Source organism: Cyrtonyx montezumae, unplaced genomic scaffold, assembly GCF_038088225.1.
Source record: "Cyrtonyx montezumae isolate F1298 unplaced genomic scaffold, pur_monq_1.0 scaffold_3, whole genome shotgun sequence".
In the NCBI taxonomy this organism is placed as follows: domain Eukaryota; kingdom Metazoa; phylum Chordata; class Aves; order Galliformes; family Odontophoridae; genus Cyrtonyx; species Cyrtonyx montezumae.
The window spans coordinates 81,665,751-81,680,862 of NW_027072034.1; the positions used below are offsets into that span (position 1 = coordinate 81,665,751).

At 45.8% G+C, this 15,112-nt stretch overlaps 1 protein-coding gene across 1 annotated transcript in view; it reads left to right on the top strand.

The window, feature by feature from the left end:
* Window positions 1-14,841, top strand: part of GAP43 (growth associated protein 43) — a 52,186-nt gene extending 37,345 nt beyond the window's left edge. Inside the window, exon 3 of the mRNA XM_065742084.1 lies at window positions 14,711-14,841. Coding sequence (XP_065598156.1) covers window positions 14,711-14,799 — 89 coding nt within the window. The 3' untranslated portion in view covers window positions 14,800-14,841. The remainder of the gene's footprint in view (window positions 1-14,710) is intronic.
* The last annotated feature ends 271 nt before the right edge of the window (window positions 14,842-15,112 follow it).

Genomic DNA, 15,112 nt, shown 5'->3' on the forward strand with positions numbered 1-15,112 from the left:
GTACTTTTGGAATACCCTTTGCGGTTCGTAAGGGATTTGAGCACCTGTTTATTTGGAAATGATGCAAACCTCTAAGAAGGAGTAAGGTTTGAATGCAAGCTTGTGTGGATAAAGTCCATAACTGCCTAGTATTTTGATGAATTTTAATACTTTATCCCCATATTCAGTCAGGGTTTAGGCATAAAACAGTATATATCCTAGCCCTGACAGCCTGTGTTGCCTATCCCAAATATCTCTTCCAAGCTTCCATTTGTTCTTCCTCCCTCTTTACTTCCATATTTTACAGACTGTTTGGAAGCAATGCTCACCAATGGCAGCTGCTGCTACAGGGCTGAAATATAAACCTCACCAAGTTAAGTAAGGCTAGGATTTCACCTGTTATTTTAGCACTGGTGTTGTAAGAGATTCAGAATAATCTTCAGCCATCAGTGGTGAAACAAGGGAAGTCATTGGAGATCCAGCCCTGGGCTGGAGTCTGCCATACTGCACTTCAGAAAGAATATGAGTTGGGCAAGTCTGTGGTCTTCATCTCAGATCTGCTTGCAAATGATCAGTTTGTTTCTTCCACTGTGAGATGCTCAGTGCACTACTGTAATACAGAAGAGGAATAGCCAGCAGGGTGAGGGATGTGATTTTCCTCCTCTACTCTGTTCTCCCGAGGCTCCATCTGCATTCAGGCCTGGAGCATCCAGCGCAAGAAGCTGTTGGAGCAGACCAAGAGGAGGGCCACAAAGATGATCAGAAGGCACCCTGGCTGTGAAAAAAAAGGCTGAGGAAGCTGGATTTGGTCCAGCCTGGAGAAGAGAAGGCTGAAGGGTGATCTCATTGTGGCCCTTCCAGTACTTGAGGGAAGCTTGTAAACAAGATGGTGACCAACATTTTACATGGTCCGATAGTGGTAGGATGAGGAGGAATGGTTTTAAACTAAAAGAGAGCAGATATAAGTTAGAAGTTAAGAGGTAATTATTTACTCAGGGTGGTGAGGCACTGGCACAGGCTGCCTAGAAAAGCTGTGGATGCCCCATTCCCAAGGCATTCAAGGCTAGGTTGGATGGGATCCTGGGCAGCTTGATCTAGTTACTGGCAACTCTGTCCATGGAAGGGGGTTGGAATTGGATGATAGGAAATGGTTTTATACTAAAGAAAGGAAGATTTAGATCAGATGTCACGGAAAGTTTTTTCATTGAGAGAGTGGTGAGAACAGGTTGTCCAGAGAGGTTGTGGACGCCCCATCCCTGGAGGTGTTCAAGGCCAGATTGGATGGGGCCCTGGGCAGCCTGATCTGGTTCTTGATCTAGCGTTGGAAACACTTCCTGTAGCATGCGGACTGGAACATGATGATCCTTGAGACCCTTCCAACTGCCATTTTGTGTTTATATGATTCTGTGATTCTATGAACACTGGCCTTCTGTTTTCGCTTGTGGTCAGAAGAGGGTGCAACTTCACTGCATTCACAGAGTACTGCAGGTTGGCAAGTCAGTGGGACTGGTAAGAACCAGCAATGGTTTTGGCACATCCTTAAGCTGTTATTTGTGTATGAAGGTAGTATAGCACAAACCCTTCCCTGCACTACTGCCAGTTCTTTGTCTGGAGACCTAAATGTGGACAAACACAGCCCCAGGCACAGCGACTAGCTTCAACTCCTGTCTGTGACACAACTTCCCTAACACACCTACAGCCCAGCAGCAAGGCACTGGGAAGAAACACACAGCACTGCCACTGTACAGCAGCGGTGCTGTGAGAGAATGGATAGATTTGGTCTCAAGAGATACTAACCCAGTACTGTTTACTGCACTCAATAAAGACACACAGAATGAGAAATAAAATGTTTCTTTCTGCCTAAGGCTAGAAACCTTCACGGCTGAAGCCAAATGACTGAGAAAGATGGATGGAGTCACTGATTTCTACCTGAGGGAACAAGAAGAAAATTCCAGTCATTCTTGAATGATGTAGCATGGTTCTAGTCCTCATTTCTAGCAAAACAAGTACACGTGTTTCTGTTAAACAGAGGACTTGAGCCTTGCTGTAGTTCAGACTGCCTCCATGCAGAGCTTCTGACTCCTGTCAGGCTCAATTTTCTTTCTGTGAAACTTGTTTTCATTAAAGATTCCTTTAATTTGTCAAAATCAAACATAACATACCAGTACCAGGTGGTATTTCTAGATGAAGGTAGTAAGAGAAACCTTTGTCTGCTTTTATAGTAGCAAGCACGTGAGGTCTTCTGAAGTGGCAGAAGACAGTATCTGTCCGTGCCCTACATCAGGAAAATGAAATCCAGTGAGCTTAGCAAGGAAGACAATAGGCTGCTGGCTGTTGGCTGTGCTGGATTTTTCCCCTGATGCCTCTCGCTGTGGTTGTTCCACTTCATATAAATTATTTATTATTTATTGGGACCAAGATGTGGAGCTTGGTCTCCCCCTTTCCAGATGAGTGTCCTTACTACCGGACTACAGAATCAATCTTCTTCTCTGGCGTAATGAATATTTAATGACTTATGGAAGTGGAACAGCTCCAGTAGGAGAGGAAAAGTGACAGAGACGTGTTCATTCACATGGATATCCCACAGCACCACTCTGTGACCAGTGTGCAGGACCTGAGCCAAGAACTTTTGCAGGGAAAAACACCATCCATAGGACCAAGGAAGGCAACACTAGCACAGAACAGTGGGGTGCCATTGGCTCCGCTTCAGTACTGTTTCTGAGTGGCTCCGAAGGGCTCAGGCCTGGTCAAGTTTATGCTTCAGATAAGACTACATGAACTATACAGAGGAGCTTCAGCTTTGCCAGTAACAACCGAGGGGAACCTGCTGCACCACCATTTTGGGTGATATAACCTGGCTGTGCCCCTACAAGGTGTCCCTGGCTTCTGCAGCCACCCTGCTTCAAGAGACCAAATTCATTACCTTCCTAATGGAACTGTTATTTTGAAAAAACAATGAATGGCCACTGTGGGGCAGCCACCTTGATGCAGTGCTCTCATTGGAGAATATTGGATAGAATATTCTTCCTGTGAGAGTAAACCTAGGAGAAGATCGCTTTGCTGTGTTTTGTTGTTGGTGTGCTTGTTTTTTCTTTAAAGCTGCCATAATTAGACTAAAACTAGAATTAGTGATGCTAGCTGCTGCCCCTTTCACAGCAAGAGATTTCTTAGAGCAGAAGAGGCAATTATGCTGCCTGGCCTTCTGCTGTAAGATAAGCTCACATCACAACCCTTAGACATTGTCACAGATACTCAAGGGAAGAGGTCCCCAGCCAGGGAGGATCAGACCTTTGCAAGGTTATATCGAACAGTGCCCAATTACCCATCCACTTTGTCAGGGTGGGTGCTGTTATTCCTGTTCTTTCCAGCCATGGAGAGCTGTGATTAAGCAGTCCCAAAGAAGAGATTTGGATTTAAGAGTTGTTCTGCACCAGCAATGCCACTTCATGATCTCTCCAGATGGAGATTTCTCTACAAGACTTCTTTGTTCACAATGTCTCTTCCCAAGTCCAGTCTCTCACAACACATGCGAAGACCTCCTCCCATTGAAAAGAACAGCAAAGGCTCTCAATAATTTCAGTGGAAATAGCATTAATGCCGAACTGCCTCCCAGAGAGCTATGGGTGTGTTCTGATGACTATTCTGCACAAAACACATTGGGATCCTACAGGTCTTCATATGGGAAATGTTAATATCTTTGATGCAAAGAGCTGGTGTTGGTTACATTGCATCCGCTGGTGGCAGTTATCAACAAAATGGCTGTGGAAAGCCTGACAACAAGTATTTAATTCATTTTAGCATCAAATTTGCAGAGCTTTGCTGTACGAAGACGGACTGAAACAAACTAATGATCTCTAAATGAAATTTCCCTTTCGCTTCAGCACGAAATTGGAGGATAGCAAAGGGAAGAAAAAGAGACATTTTATTTCCTCTCCTTGATTGTAATTCCCTGCCTTCAGCTAGATCAATATCATTTCTGCTGGAGATGGAGGCTGCCTCTGGTTTCCATGGCAATCTGAGTTGTTGGAGGCTTGCAGGCTCCACGAATCCCCAATTTATCAGCCTTCCAGGGTTTAATAATGGAGACCAGCAGTCAGGCAGCTTATGAATGGCACATGTCTTTTGGACTGGGGGAAGGGAGGCGGGAGCGTGGCTTGTAGTAAGGGCTGCAGCAATTTGTTTTCCTGTCAGTGACAGCTGAAAGGGGAGGAGAACAAGGGGAGGAGCAGCACATGAATTCTGGATGCACCAAAGGAATTTCTAGACCTTTTTGCTGCAATTACAGAATTTTTCCTCTTCTGGCCTCTTTTCCCTTGCCAGTTTTGCTGAAGCAGGCGAGAAGAGAAACCTCACAGCCTGTCCCATGTGATAAGGTGGGTAGAAGCTGAAGACTGAGACCCAAAGGCTCCAGCACTGTATGTTTCCTTCCTCTCCTGAGCCCTCTTTATTTCAGGATCAGCAGTGCATGAATGCCAGCAGGCTGACACTGTTTTGGGTTCATTTTTCCCCCCCTGATCCTACCACAATTGCCAGGCTGATCAGCAGAGCTGTCACTCTCTGTGCATCTGCCAGGACTCTCCAAATGTGCACCTCCATCTCCAAAGTGCTGTAAGCTTCATTTCCTGAATTAATTACTTTTCTAGGATTGACTTGGTTGTACAGGAATCACTAGTAATCACTTCAGTCAGGTGACTTTTGGCTCACTTGCCCATGACCAGTTCTGGGTATTTCCATTCCCTCTTATCTTTCCTCCAGTTTCTCCCCTATGATCTCACAGGGCAACAACAGTAGAGAGGCTAGAGAATAAATGAATGCATCTTATGAATTCCCCGTTTCCAAATCCAGCATTTAATCCAACAAGGAGGAAAAGATGGGTGACACAAGAGTGCTCTTGTATGAGGTGGGGACATCTTGTTTTTTGATGCATATGCCAAGAGCAGCTGCCAAGTGTTAGATTCCACAGCTGGAAGCCAGTAAAAACCTCTGTATTCAAGCTGTTTGAATCACAAGGTATTTAATGAATTAAAAAGAGCTGCCTTTATGGTCCACAGGACCTTTGTGAAATCTACAGGGGTAGGGAATGTGAAGAGTCAAGAACAACTGCTGTGTTATTTCTTCTCAGGTATTCATATTTCAGATAGGTAAAGAAATGATTTCTGTTCTTCTGCCTGCCATCTTGTGATGGCTGACTGGCAATACTGCTGAGATTGCTGCACTTCCAGTTTGGGCATGAAATTAGGGCTCTAGGGAACTTCAGAAATCTCAGGCCTTTTTGCTGAGCACCAGGACCAAGCTGCTGCCACTGTGAAGGTGCTGCTGGAAGAGCCAAGAACGCTCAGCCTTCTGGGTATACCACATCCCAGCTTCTCATACCGTGCTCTCTAAAATGCAGATAAAAGCCCTTGCTTCCCCACCGGGAGGCCACAAGAATTAAATACCACCATGATTGTGAGTTAAGCCATTGTTATTGTGATAAAGATCACATAAATACACTGCTGTCTGCCTGTAGAAATTTGGGAATGTCACAATGGAAAGGGATGTTAAGTTTCACAAAGATTTGTGATGTCAATGTATGATTTAGGTATTACATCCTATATAATAATCTTTTTAGAAGGATTAGGCAAAGTAGGAGGAGCCGGAGAGTTGCACTCTGTGTTAAGAAGTAGATAGACTGTGAAGCGCTGCCTCTGAGATATAGCCATGACCAGACTGAGAACTGTGGGCTAAAATTAGGGACTGGAGCAATAAAGGACATCTGATAGTTGAGGTCCACTACACTCTGCTTGATCACAGGGAGCCTGTTGACTGGGTCTTCTGGCTTCAGCTACAAGAAGCATCACTCGCAGGCTCTCAAACTGATGGGGCTTTTCAACCACCCAGATGTCTGCTGGGAAAACAACATAGCAAGCTGCAAGCAATCCAGGAGACTCCTGGGTTTCATTAAGGATAATGTCCTGGTCCAGATATTGGACAGACCAGACAGTGGTAAAGTGTTACTGGACCTGGTGCTCAGCAGTGCTGCAGATATCATTAAGGATGTTACAATTGGAGGCAGTCTGGGCTGTAGTGACCATACCATGGTCAAGTGTGTGACTTTGAGCAACGTGGGCTGGACAAAGTGCAGAGTCAGGAGTGAATTTCTGGCTATTTAAGGAATCATTGGATGAGTACTCTTGGGAAGCTGTCCTTAGGGACAAAGGAGTAGAACAGAGCTGGCAGGTCCTTAAGGACACCTTTCTGAGAGCACAAGAGCTCTCCATCCCTCAGTGTAAGACATCAAGCAGAGGAGGCAGGAAACTGGCATGGCTGAGCAAGAACCTACTGGCCAAACCGAGGGAAAAGAAAGAAATGTACAAGCAGGAGAAGCAAGGATGGGTGGCCAGGAAAGAATATGGGGATGCCATTCAGACATGCAGAGATGGGTCAGGAAAACTGATGCACAGATGGAATTAAACATGGCAGGAGATGTGAAAAATAACAAGAAGGGATTCTTTAGATACATGCATCAGAAGAGACAGATAGACTATATCTCTTCTGATAAATGAGAAGGGACATCTGGCTTCAACAGATATGGAGAAGACTGAGGCACTGAACGAGTTCTTTGTCTCAATCTTCACTGACAGTCATACTTTCCATACCTCTCGTATGTACAAGTCTATGGGGTTGGACAACATGTATCCCAGAGTCATGAAGCAACTGGTTGATGAGGTTGCAAAGCTGCTTTCCATCATATTTGAAAAGTTATGGCTGCCAGACAAAGCCCCTGTTGACTGTAAAAAAAGGGAAACATCTCTCCCATTGTTAAGAAAGGGAGAAAGGAAGATTTGTGGAACTATAGGCTGGTGAGCCTCATGCTTGTGTCTAGGAGGTGTGCCTAGGAGGATCATGGAACAGATACTCCAGAAAGAGATGTTAAGGCACATGTGAGCAAGAAGGTGAACTGAAACAGACAATATGGTTTCACCAAGGGCAGATCATGCCTGACCAATCTGGTGGCTTTCTATGATGGAGTGAGAGCATTAGTGGACAAAGGAAGTGCAACTGATGCCATCTGCATGGACTTGTGCAAGGCTTTTAATGTGGTCTTGCACCCCATCCTTGTCTCTAAACTGGAAAAACATGGATTTGAAAACCAGACTATTTGGTAGATAAAAATTTGGTTGGATGGTCACAGCCAGAGGGTTGTGGTCAAAGGCTCTTTGTTCAAGTGGAGGCTGGTGATGAGTGGTGACCCCAGGGTTCCAACTTGGGACTGGTGCTCTTCAATATCTTTATCAGTGACATAGATATGGGATTGAGTGCACCTTTAGCAAATTTGCTGATGACACCAAGCTGAGTAGTATGGTTGACACAATAGAAGGAAGGGATGCCATCCAGAGGAACTTGGACAGGCTTGAAATTAGGCCCACATTAATCTAATGAGGTTCAACAAAGCCAAATGTGAAGTGTTACACTTGGGCCAGGGCAATCCCAGATATGTGTACAAACTGGGAGAAGAACTCATTGAGGGCAGCACTGCAGAGGAGTTAGGTGTCTTTGTGGATGAAAAGCCAGACATGAGACAGCAGTGTATGCTTGCAGCCCGGAAGGCCAACAGTATCCTGGGCTGCATCAAAAGAGAGGTGGCCAGTGGGGAGAGGGAGGGGGTTGTTGTCCCCCTCTGCTCTGCCCCTGTGAGGTGTACTGCTTCCAGGCCTGGGGACCCCAGAACAAGAAAGATGCGGAGCTGTTGGAGCAGATCCAAAGATGACCGAAAGGTTGGAGCACCTCTCCCATGAGGAAAGGTTGAGGGATTTGGGCTTGTTTAGCTTGGAGAAAAAAAGGCCCTAGGGAGATCTCATTGCCAGCTGTCTGACTCCAAGGCAGACAGCCTTGGACACCAAAAAAGGCTCCTTTGCCTCCTCTTCAGCTACTGTGTTCTCCTTGGGCTGCACTCGACTGTAGCTGTGATGGCAGCTGTGAGAGCGCTATGACTGTCTGAAAAACCTAACCACTTTGGTAGGCTTCTTCCCACTGTATCTGAGTGCAGTGGCCCAGTGTCATAGGTGCTGTATATGGGAAGTCTGGGTCCAAAGTGCTATCAATGGGCAGCGATCACACACCTGCCAGCAGCTGGCACGTCATTTGTCTCAACCTTCAGGTTTGGCTGCTTCTGCATGTAAGAAGGAAACAGCAGTGGAAAAAAGGACAGCCGCTCCTTTCCCTTTCCAGGAAGCAGAAGTATTTGCAAACGTAGCTGTAACAGGGTTAACACCTCACATTCGCGAGGAGCATCTCCTTTTTTCTCTCCCCACCCTCATGCTATACCACTCCCTTCTCTCTGGAGACCCCTACGCTCCTGCCCATCCGTCCAAGTTGAGCGTTTCCATGGCAACCTGGCAGCTGGTGTCTAGACACTGGGAGAGATGCTGGGCCTTGGAGCTGCAGGCCCTTAGCAGCCCCGCCCTGAGTCCATCGCCTGCTCCTCCCTTCCCACCTCCTGCACGCACAGATGCCGACGCAGGGTGGGATTTCTGTGGTGCTGGGGAAGAAAGGCAGGGAGGGGAAGGCAGGGAGGGGAAATCCCTAAGCTGGGCGGCCTGACAAAGCGCAAATGCGGCTGGGACGACAGATCTGGGGCTGGCTTGTCCTCTGAGGATTGAGCTGGAGCAGAAGGAGAAGGCTGCTCAAGCTGGGCCCACAGTCATCAGCTGTGGCACTGGCAGAAGTGGTTTCTCCTCTCTCTGCTGGTGCAACTAGGGTTGGTGTACATGGGGCTGAAACAGAGGTAATGCAGTGCAGGAGTGGGAGGCCCAAAATGCTGTGTGTTGTAGCCATATTCCCCTTTTTGATCTAACCTTCACACTCCCCCAGCATGCCACATGCTCCCTTCACTAGCATTATCTATGAACACAACGCATATTACTTCCATCTCCCTGCTGCTTTTCCTGGTCCTTGGGTTTGCCCATAGCGAGCAAGGGATTCCCTAAGGTTTGGGGAAAAATCTCTCAAGCTGTTTCCCTGGAGCAGGAATTGTGACTCCTCTGAGTTCCCCAGCTCTTCACTTCCCAGCATAAATCTGTCAGCCTCCAGAAGCAGCGAGCGGACAGGGTGTAGGATTTTAGTGCTGTGTATGGTGCATAGCAGGGCTGACTGCAATGGGCTAACTTGGATCAGGAAGGGAGCTGTATAAGCAACAGCTCTGAACCCGAACTGCATCTTATTTCAGCAATTTCAGACCTACCATAGTCTGCCTGGAAGCAGCTTCTGGCTGGCAAGAAGGACAGATGGATTGGGACAGATGAATCAAGCTGTGAAGCCTGGATCCAAATCTGGACCCAAATGTCATTAAAACTAGGAGATGCTTAGGTCACAGATTTCAAATGGGTCCTCCCAGAATTCATTACCTTCCAAAAAATGCCTCTCTCAGGGTAAACGAGGGCTGCCTATAACAGAGCAGCAAAACCAAGATTAATATTTGGAAGCAAAGAGGAGACCAGACAAGGCGCAGGCTTTCAGTCCCATTTCTGGCCAAGCTGTATCTGGCAGAGGGCAGAGAGAAACTGGAGTAAACGTGGCAAATGGACCCACACTGTGGCTATTGCTTGAGAAAGAGCAGCTATTGAGGAGAGATGGGCAATGAGTTAGCATGCAGACATGTTCAAACCACACAATCAATATCAGTCATAATTATGCAAACAGTGGGAAAGCAGCAGAAGCAAAATTCCTGCATCTGTAGTAGAGTCCCAGAGTGTTTGTGCAATTTCTTTTATTTTGGCATCAGCTGCAGTAATTTCAAGATCTACAATGGAACAGAAAGGAAAAGGAAAACAAAACCCAAGCCACCAGCCACAAAAGAAATGATCAGTAGAGAGGTTACTGCTACTGTGGTCATAAACTGATGTCTGCTCTGATTTAATTAATCTTGGCAAGTCAGATGGGAGCTGGGCAGGTCCCAAGAGACAGTATTTTACCCGGAAATCCACTCAACCTAATTTCACTAATGTAGGGCAGTGGGGAGACTTGGAGAGGAGCCTGCACACTCAGCCATTAGAGTGCAGCACAGGCAAAGGCAGCTGGAGGTGCCACCGTCCAGCCATGCTGTTGCCTGCATGCCTGCTGTGACTCCTCAGAAGCCAGGGTTGAATATGTTCAAGACGTTTGCTCACCAGCAGAGCTCACAGATATGATTCTCATCCTTTCCAGCAAAATAAATGGAGTGCTGAGGAGTAGAAGCTCTCTAAGACCCTATTTCAACAAGGATCTGTAGTTCATTTCTGTATTATTTCTCTCACAAGGACAAAGCACTTAAAATTCCCTGTCAGGTACCAGTTGGAGCTCTAGGTATGAAGCAACTGTCAAGATAGAGCCCTTAAGTTGGGAAGCAAGCATACTTCAGCCCCTCACACCAAGTAGCTCTATCCCTAAAGCACTTGCAAGATCACAGCCTGCAGTTTGTCCAAGGCTGCCCAAAAGGTTTCTTCACCCACTGACATTCACTGACACTTGCTGAACATTTCTGAAGTCCAAACAGTGGGTGTGAGCACAGTGAGACAGTGGGTGGTGTGTCTCAGCAGTGGCAAAAGCAGCACTTGTGTGCCTCTACTGGTGCAGATCTTGATGAGTGTGTCATGTAGGCTTATGCCAAACAACCAACATCCACCTCTGATGTCATGGGTCAACATAATAAAATATGAGCCATTACTTTTGAAGCAGCCCTCACAGGTTAGGTTAATAGCCTTAAAAATGTCATGTTTATCTCCACTAATTGGAAAGGGAGAGTGGGATGAGAAGACCAGATTATGATTGTCTGTGAATATCTACCAGGAAACGAATAGGGTCCTTATCCTCTCCTACTTCAACATTCCCATTTTGTGATGTCTCCCAGTGCATTTCTCTGCTGCCCTGGTCCAGGTCCATCTTAAGTCAGGGCCACTTGTTTGTTCTCTCCGTTGAGGGTGGACATCGGCACTCTGATCTTGCTGGTTGGGGCTTCACAACGCTTGTGTGTTCAGAAGGGGCAGCTTTAGAAAGATGGAAGTTTGACCACTTTGGATGACATGCTGTTGTTCCTCAAGCAGAGTGCAGAACATTTCACCTCAATGCCCTGAATTCTCGCATGCTTTCTTGGTCAACTTTTACGCCTAGTTCTAGAAAATGCAAAGTGAATGTGAAATGTCAAGGCTGTACAGGTCTGGCTGTGTAACTGTACTGATCTACTACAAACCAACAGGTGCAACAGCCCAGAATTCAAGGCAGTGGGAAATCAAGCCTGGAATCCAGTAAAAAGCAGTGAAAGAGAGCTCTTCTCTGATCTATGAGATCCCTCAGGATAAGTCTCTAATAATCTCTCCAGGGACACCTAGCAGCCTTTGCTGGGACACTGAAAACTAGATAGGAGAAAACCCCAGAGAACATACTGCAGAAATAGCCTGCATCAAACAAACCAGTGAAGGGTGAGTCAGGCAAACTGTCTCACCTCTCCTTGTGAATCATAAGCTGCTATTAACTGGCCCTGATGTCAGTAGGGTTGTGCTGCGATGCTCCCATTGCTCAGGGAGAACCTTCTTCTTTTCACTGCTATGATTTAGCAGTACCACAGCTTGAACTTCATTTTTTATGCTGAATTGTTTACCCTTTGTGATGTTACCTCTTGCTGAAGCTCATTACTGAATAGTAACACCAGGTTGCTTCTTTTCCCTTGTCTTAAAGATCAATGGAATTATGCTAAAGCTGCTAGGAAGTGAGACATAGCTTAGTGGCAGCAGGGTGCATCTGTGTGTATGGTATTTTTCCTTGTTGACTCAAAACCATGTAAAATTAAAAGGAAAGTGGCTAGCTGAATTTGGCTTGATAGTTCTTGTTAGAAAGACAGAGCTCTTATTTATACTTGGGCCATTAATAAAAGGTGAAATGGGACTCAAGGTTGTGTTCAGCATATGTTTTTGTTTGTTTGTTTTTCTGATTCCTTTCGGTCCTGCACAAGACTTGAATATGTAATGAAGTGACTTCATAGTATTTCCGCTGCTCGCTGACATCAGAGTAAATCCAGGCTACTTCATCATGGCAGAAATCAGTGCAGTTTGCCTGCTGCCAGCTGCTCCTGGAGAAGAACAAGGAGAACAGCAAGGCACCTCTGCAGTGAGGCAATACCTCTGCCAGCCAAGGCTTTCTAGGTGCCTCAGTCACTCCTTGGAAATCAGATTTGCCACTGTGGTGAGCCAACAAGTACAGTATCATGAGCTATCCCACACTATTCCCTGCTTTGAATGCAACCAGAATCCCTGTTCACATCACTACAACATTTGTCAAAAACTTACTACTATAGGCTCCTACATCTGTAGAAGCATAGCCCCAGTTTTAACTGCAGTGGGGGCATCTGTGCAACTTAATGGTTTGTATGGCTTGGCCAAAGCTCTCAGTATGGACAGCAGGAATTCAGGACCTCCCAGTGTCTGTCCCTGTGCTTGTTGCATTATGTGCCCTTCTGTTACACTGTCTTGAGAAGGCTATGGGGACTCTTGGCTGAAATCTGTGTGCATTTTCACTAAGACACAGGAAGTTTAAACACAAATTTAAAACATGAAATGAAATGATGTAGCTGAGTCTTGTATTCCTTAAGCTGTGTTGCCCATCCTTTGCTGACCTTCCATTTCTCTTGGATTTACATATGGGAAATCAGACCTTTTGTCTTATTAAGATCTAGTCTAGCAAAGCTGCTGGCTAACAATATTGTTTTGTCCTACACTGAGATGTAGATGGCCATGCATGCTCTCAGCTCCATAATTCAACATGTACCCTGCTATGAATGCCTTGCAGAAGAGCAGGGTTAAAGAGATTCCCTATCCTCTATGGGAATTGTGTTCGAATAATTCAGGAACATTAATCAAAAGGCAAGTTAGTCTGCTTTGCAATCCAACCCATTTTAACATTCAATTTTTACATCCCATTTTTATCAATAATCTATTTTGTCTTCAGTTCATGGTTGTAGCTGTACTATATATGGAAACAGTCTTTATGAAGCACTCTGTTTTGCTGCTCAGTATCAGGGGAAAGCAAGTGCTTAGAAGCTTTTGCTGGCAGGTGAGTGCAGGACCTCAGATCATTATATTGGGTGATGGGGATATTCTTGAAGAATTTTTCTTACTGGAAGGTCAGTCTGTGAATTTCACTATGACAAAACAAAAAAATGTTTTAAGTTCCAAAAGCAGAGCAGTTGATGAAGTTGATTCAGGGTGGGATGTTACACCTTAACAGTGGTGGACATGGAAACGGTGCATAGAAGGGCATATAAAAGAGAGGCTGAGGAGCTGAGGGAGAGAGGGGTATGAGAACTGCAGCACCTGCTGCCAGTGCTGGAAGCAAATACAAGTCTGCCATCTGATGGCATTGAATGGATGAGGCAAAAATGCATAATCAGCCTTAGTCAGGAATGGTTCACATCCCAGTTAGCATTCTGACTAGGGATAAACATGGGTGTGAGGATGCTTACCTTCACAAACTAAACGTTGTCATGTGAACATGTGTATTGTTAAGCTGGCAGAGTGGACCATGGTGTGGTTTTTGAACACACAATTAGCTGTAACCCAGACAGTTCTCAGACACATCCTCTCTTGTTCTGAAGAGCGAGGATTATAGCTATATGGACCTGAATTGAGTGGTGCCATGTAGCTCCAGGGGCAGGGGGCAGTCACAAATAAGATTATTTGCTAATGTAACACAACATGATAGCCCATCACAGAAGACAGGAACTTGTTTTTTCAAAGGGACTCCTGAATCCAGCAGAGATACACTGACAATGTAGATGTATATCAAGCACCAGCACTGTGGTATGTGACATACCACTCCTGTGCCCCATCCTGTACCACGCATATATTTGGCACGTCTTTTCTCCACTGTTTATCCCAAATCTGGAGTGATGCTCCTTGGTTGATTTCTCCACAGTGTTAGTGCATATGTATGGGTGGGTTGAGGAATAGTAAACATGCAATGGGGAGAGTTGGAGATAGAGCATACCAACCACACCAGTGCACTAAGACACTTTGCATTATCCTTTCAGCCCTTGGATGAACCACTGCCTTTTTCCTTCCCCTCAATGCTAGTTCCCTGTTGATTTTTTTATTGTGGGATTGCAGACCCAGCCTCCGTTTGTGCTCACTTCTATCCCCCCCAGGCAGCTCTGCCTTTGAAAGAAGAGCCCTGAAAACTGGCAAGAAGGACAGCCTCCTGTCCAAAGGCTACCATTTGTTATTTATGTTCAGTGTAAGAAAAGTCTGAATTACAGGTTACAATTTTTTTTCCCTCTTTCAAGCTTCTGAAAAGTTCAGTAGCAGTAATTAGAGGTGAGAAATTCAATGGTGATTGGCACAGCCAGTGGGTGTGATTGATGAAAGGATAATTCGGACACTGGATCTAGTTGGTGTCACCCCACAAGCCAAGAGCTTCATCAGTGCATGTGGTGAAATGAATGAGAGTTGCCCAACGCATCAGCAGGAGGCTGGGCTTAGGGCTCTAGGTGGCTCCTCCCAGTTGAACCTGGTTTCTGGTAGGGCTGGAGATATCGCATGAGAGCCATGCATTCGTCTGCTAGGCTGAAACTGGGCATCTTCTTCCCATGCTACTTTGAGACCTGGGTCTCCCCAAGGAGAGAGAAGCCCAAAGCCGTGCAGTTTTGTTATTCAGTGACTATATGCATGCTCAGGATGCTCTAGATCATGGCTGACTAACCCTGAACCATCTCTTTCCTCACTAGATGCTGTAGAAGAAACCAAACCTACTGAAAGTGCCCAGCAGGAAGAGGTGAAAGAAGAAGAGAGCAAGGCGGACCAAGAAAATGCCTGAACATTAAGAAATGACTCCCCATTGCCCCTCCCTCCCTCCCCCTATCCTCTATCCTTCCTTCCCGCCCCAATCTTGATCTCCCCCCTTCCTGCTCACGTCTGTGAGACTGTCCATCCCTCTCCCATTCCCACTTAAACCCTTTTTCTCTCTGTGTGGCAAACATTTAAAGAAGAAAAAAAAAAAAAAAAAAGCAGGAAAAATCCCAGTCAAACAGTGTGGCTTAAACATTTCTTTGTTTATTGGTGTTGTTATGGCGAGTTTTTTGGTAATGATGATCCAATCATTTTGGGAAAATTCTTGCACTGTATCAGAG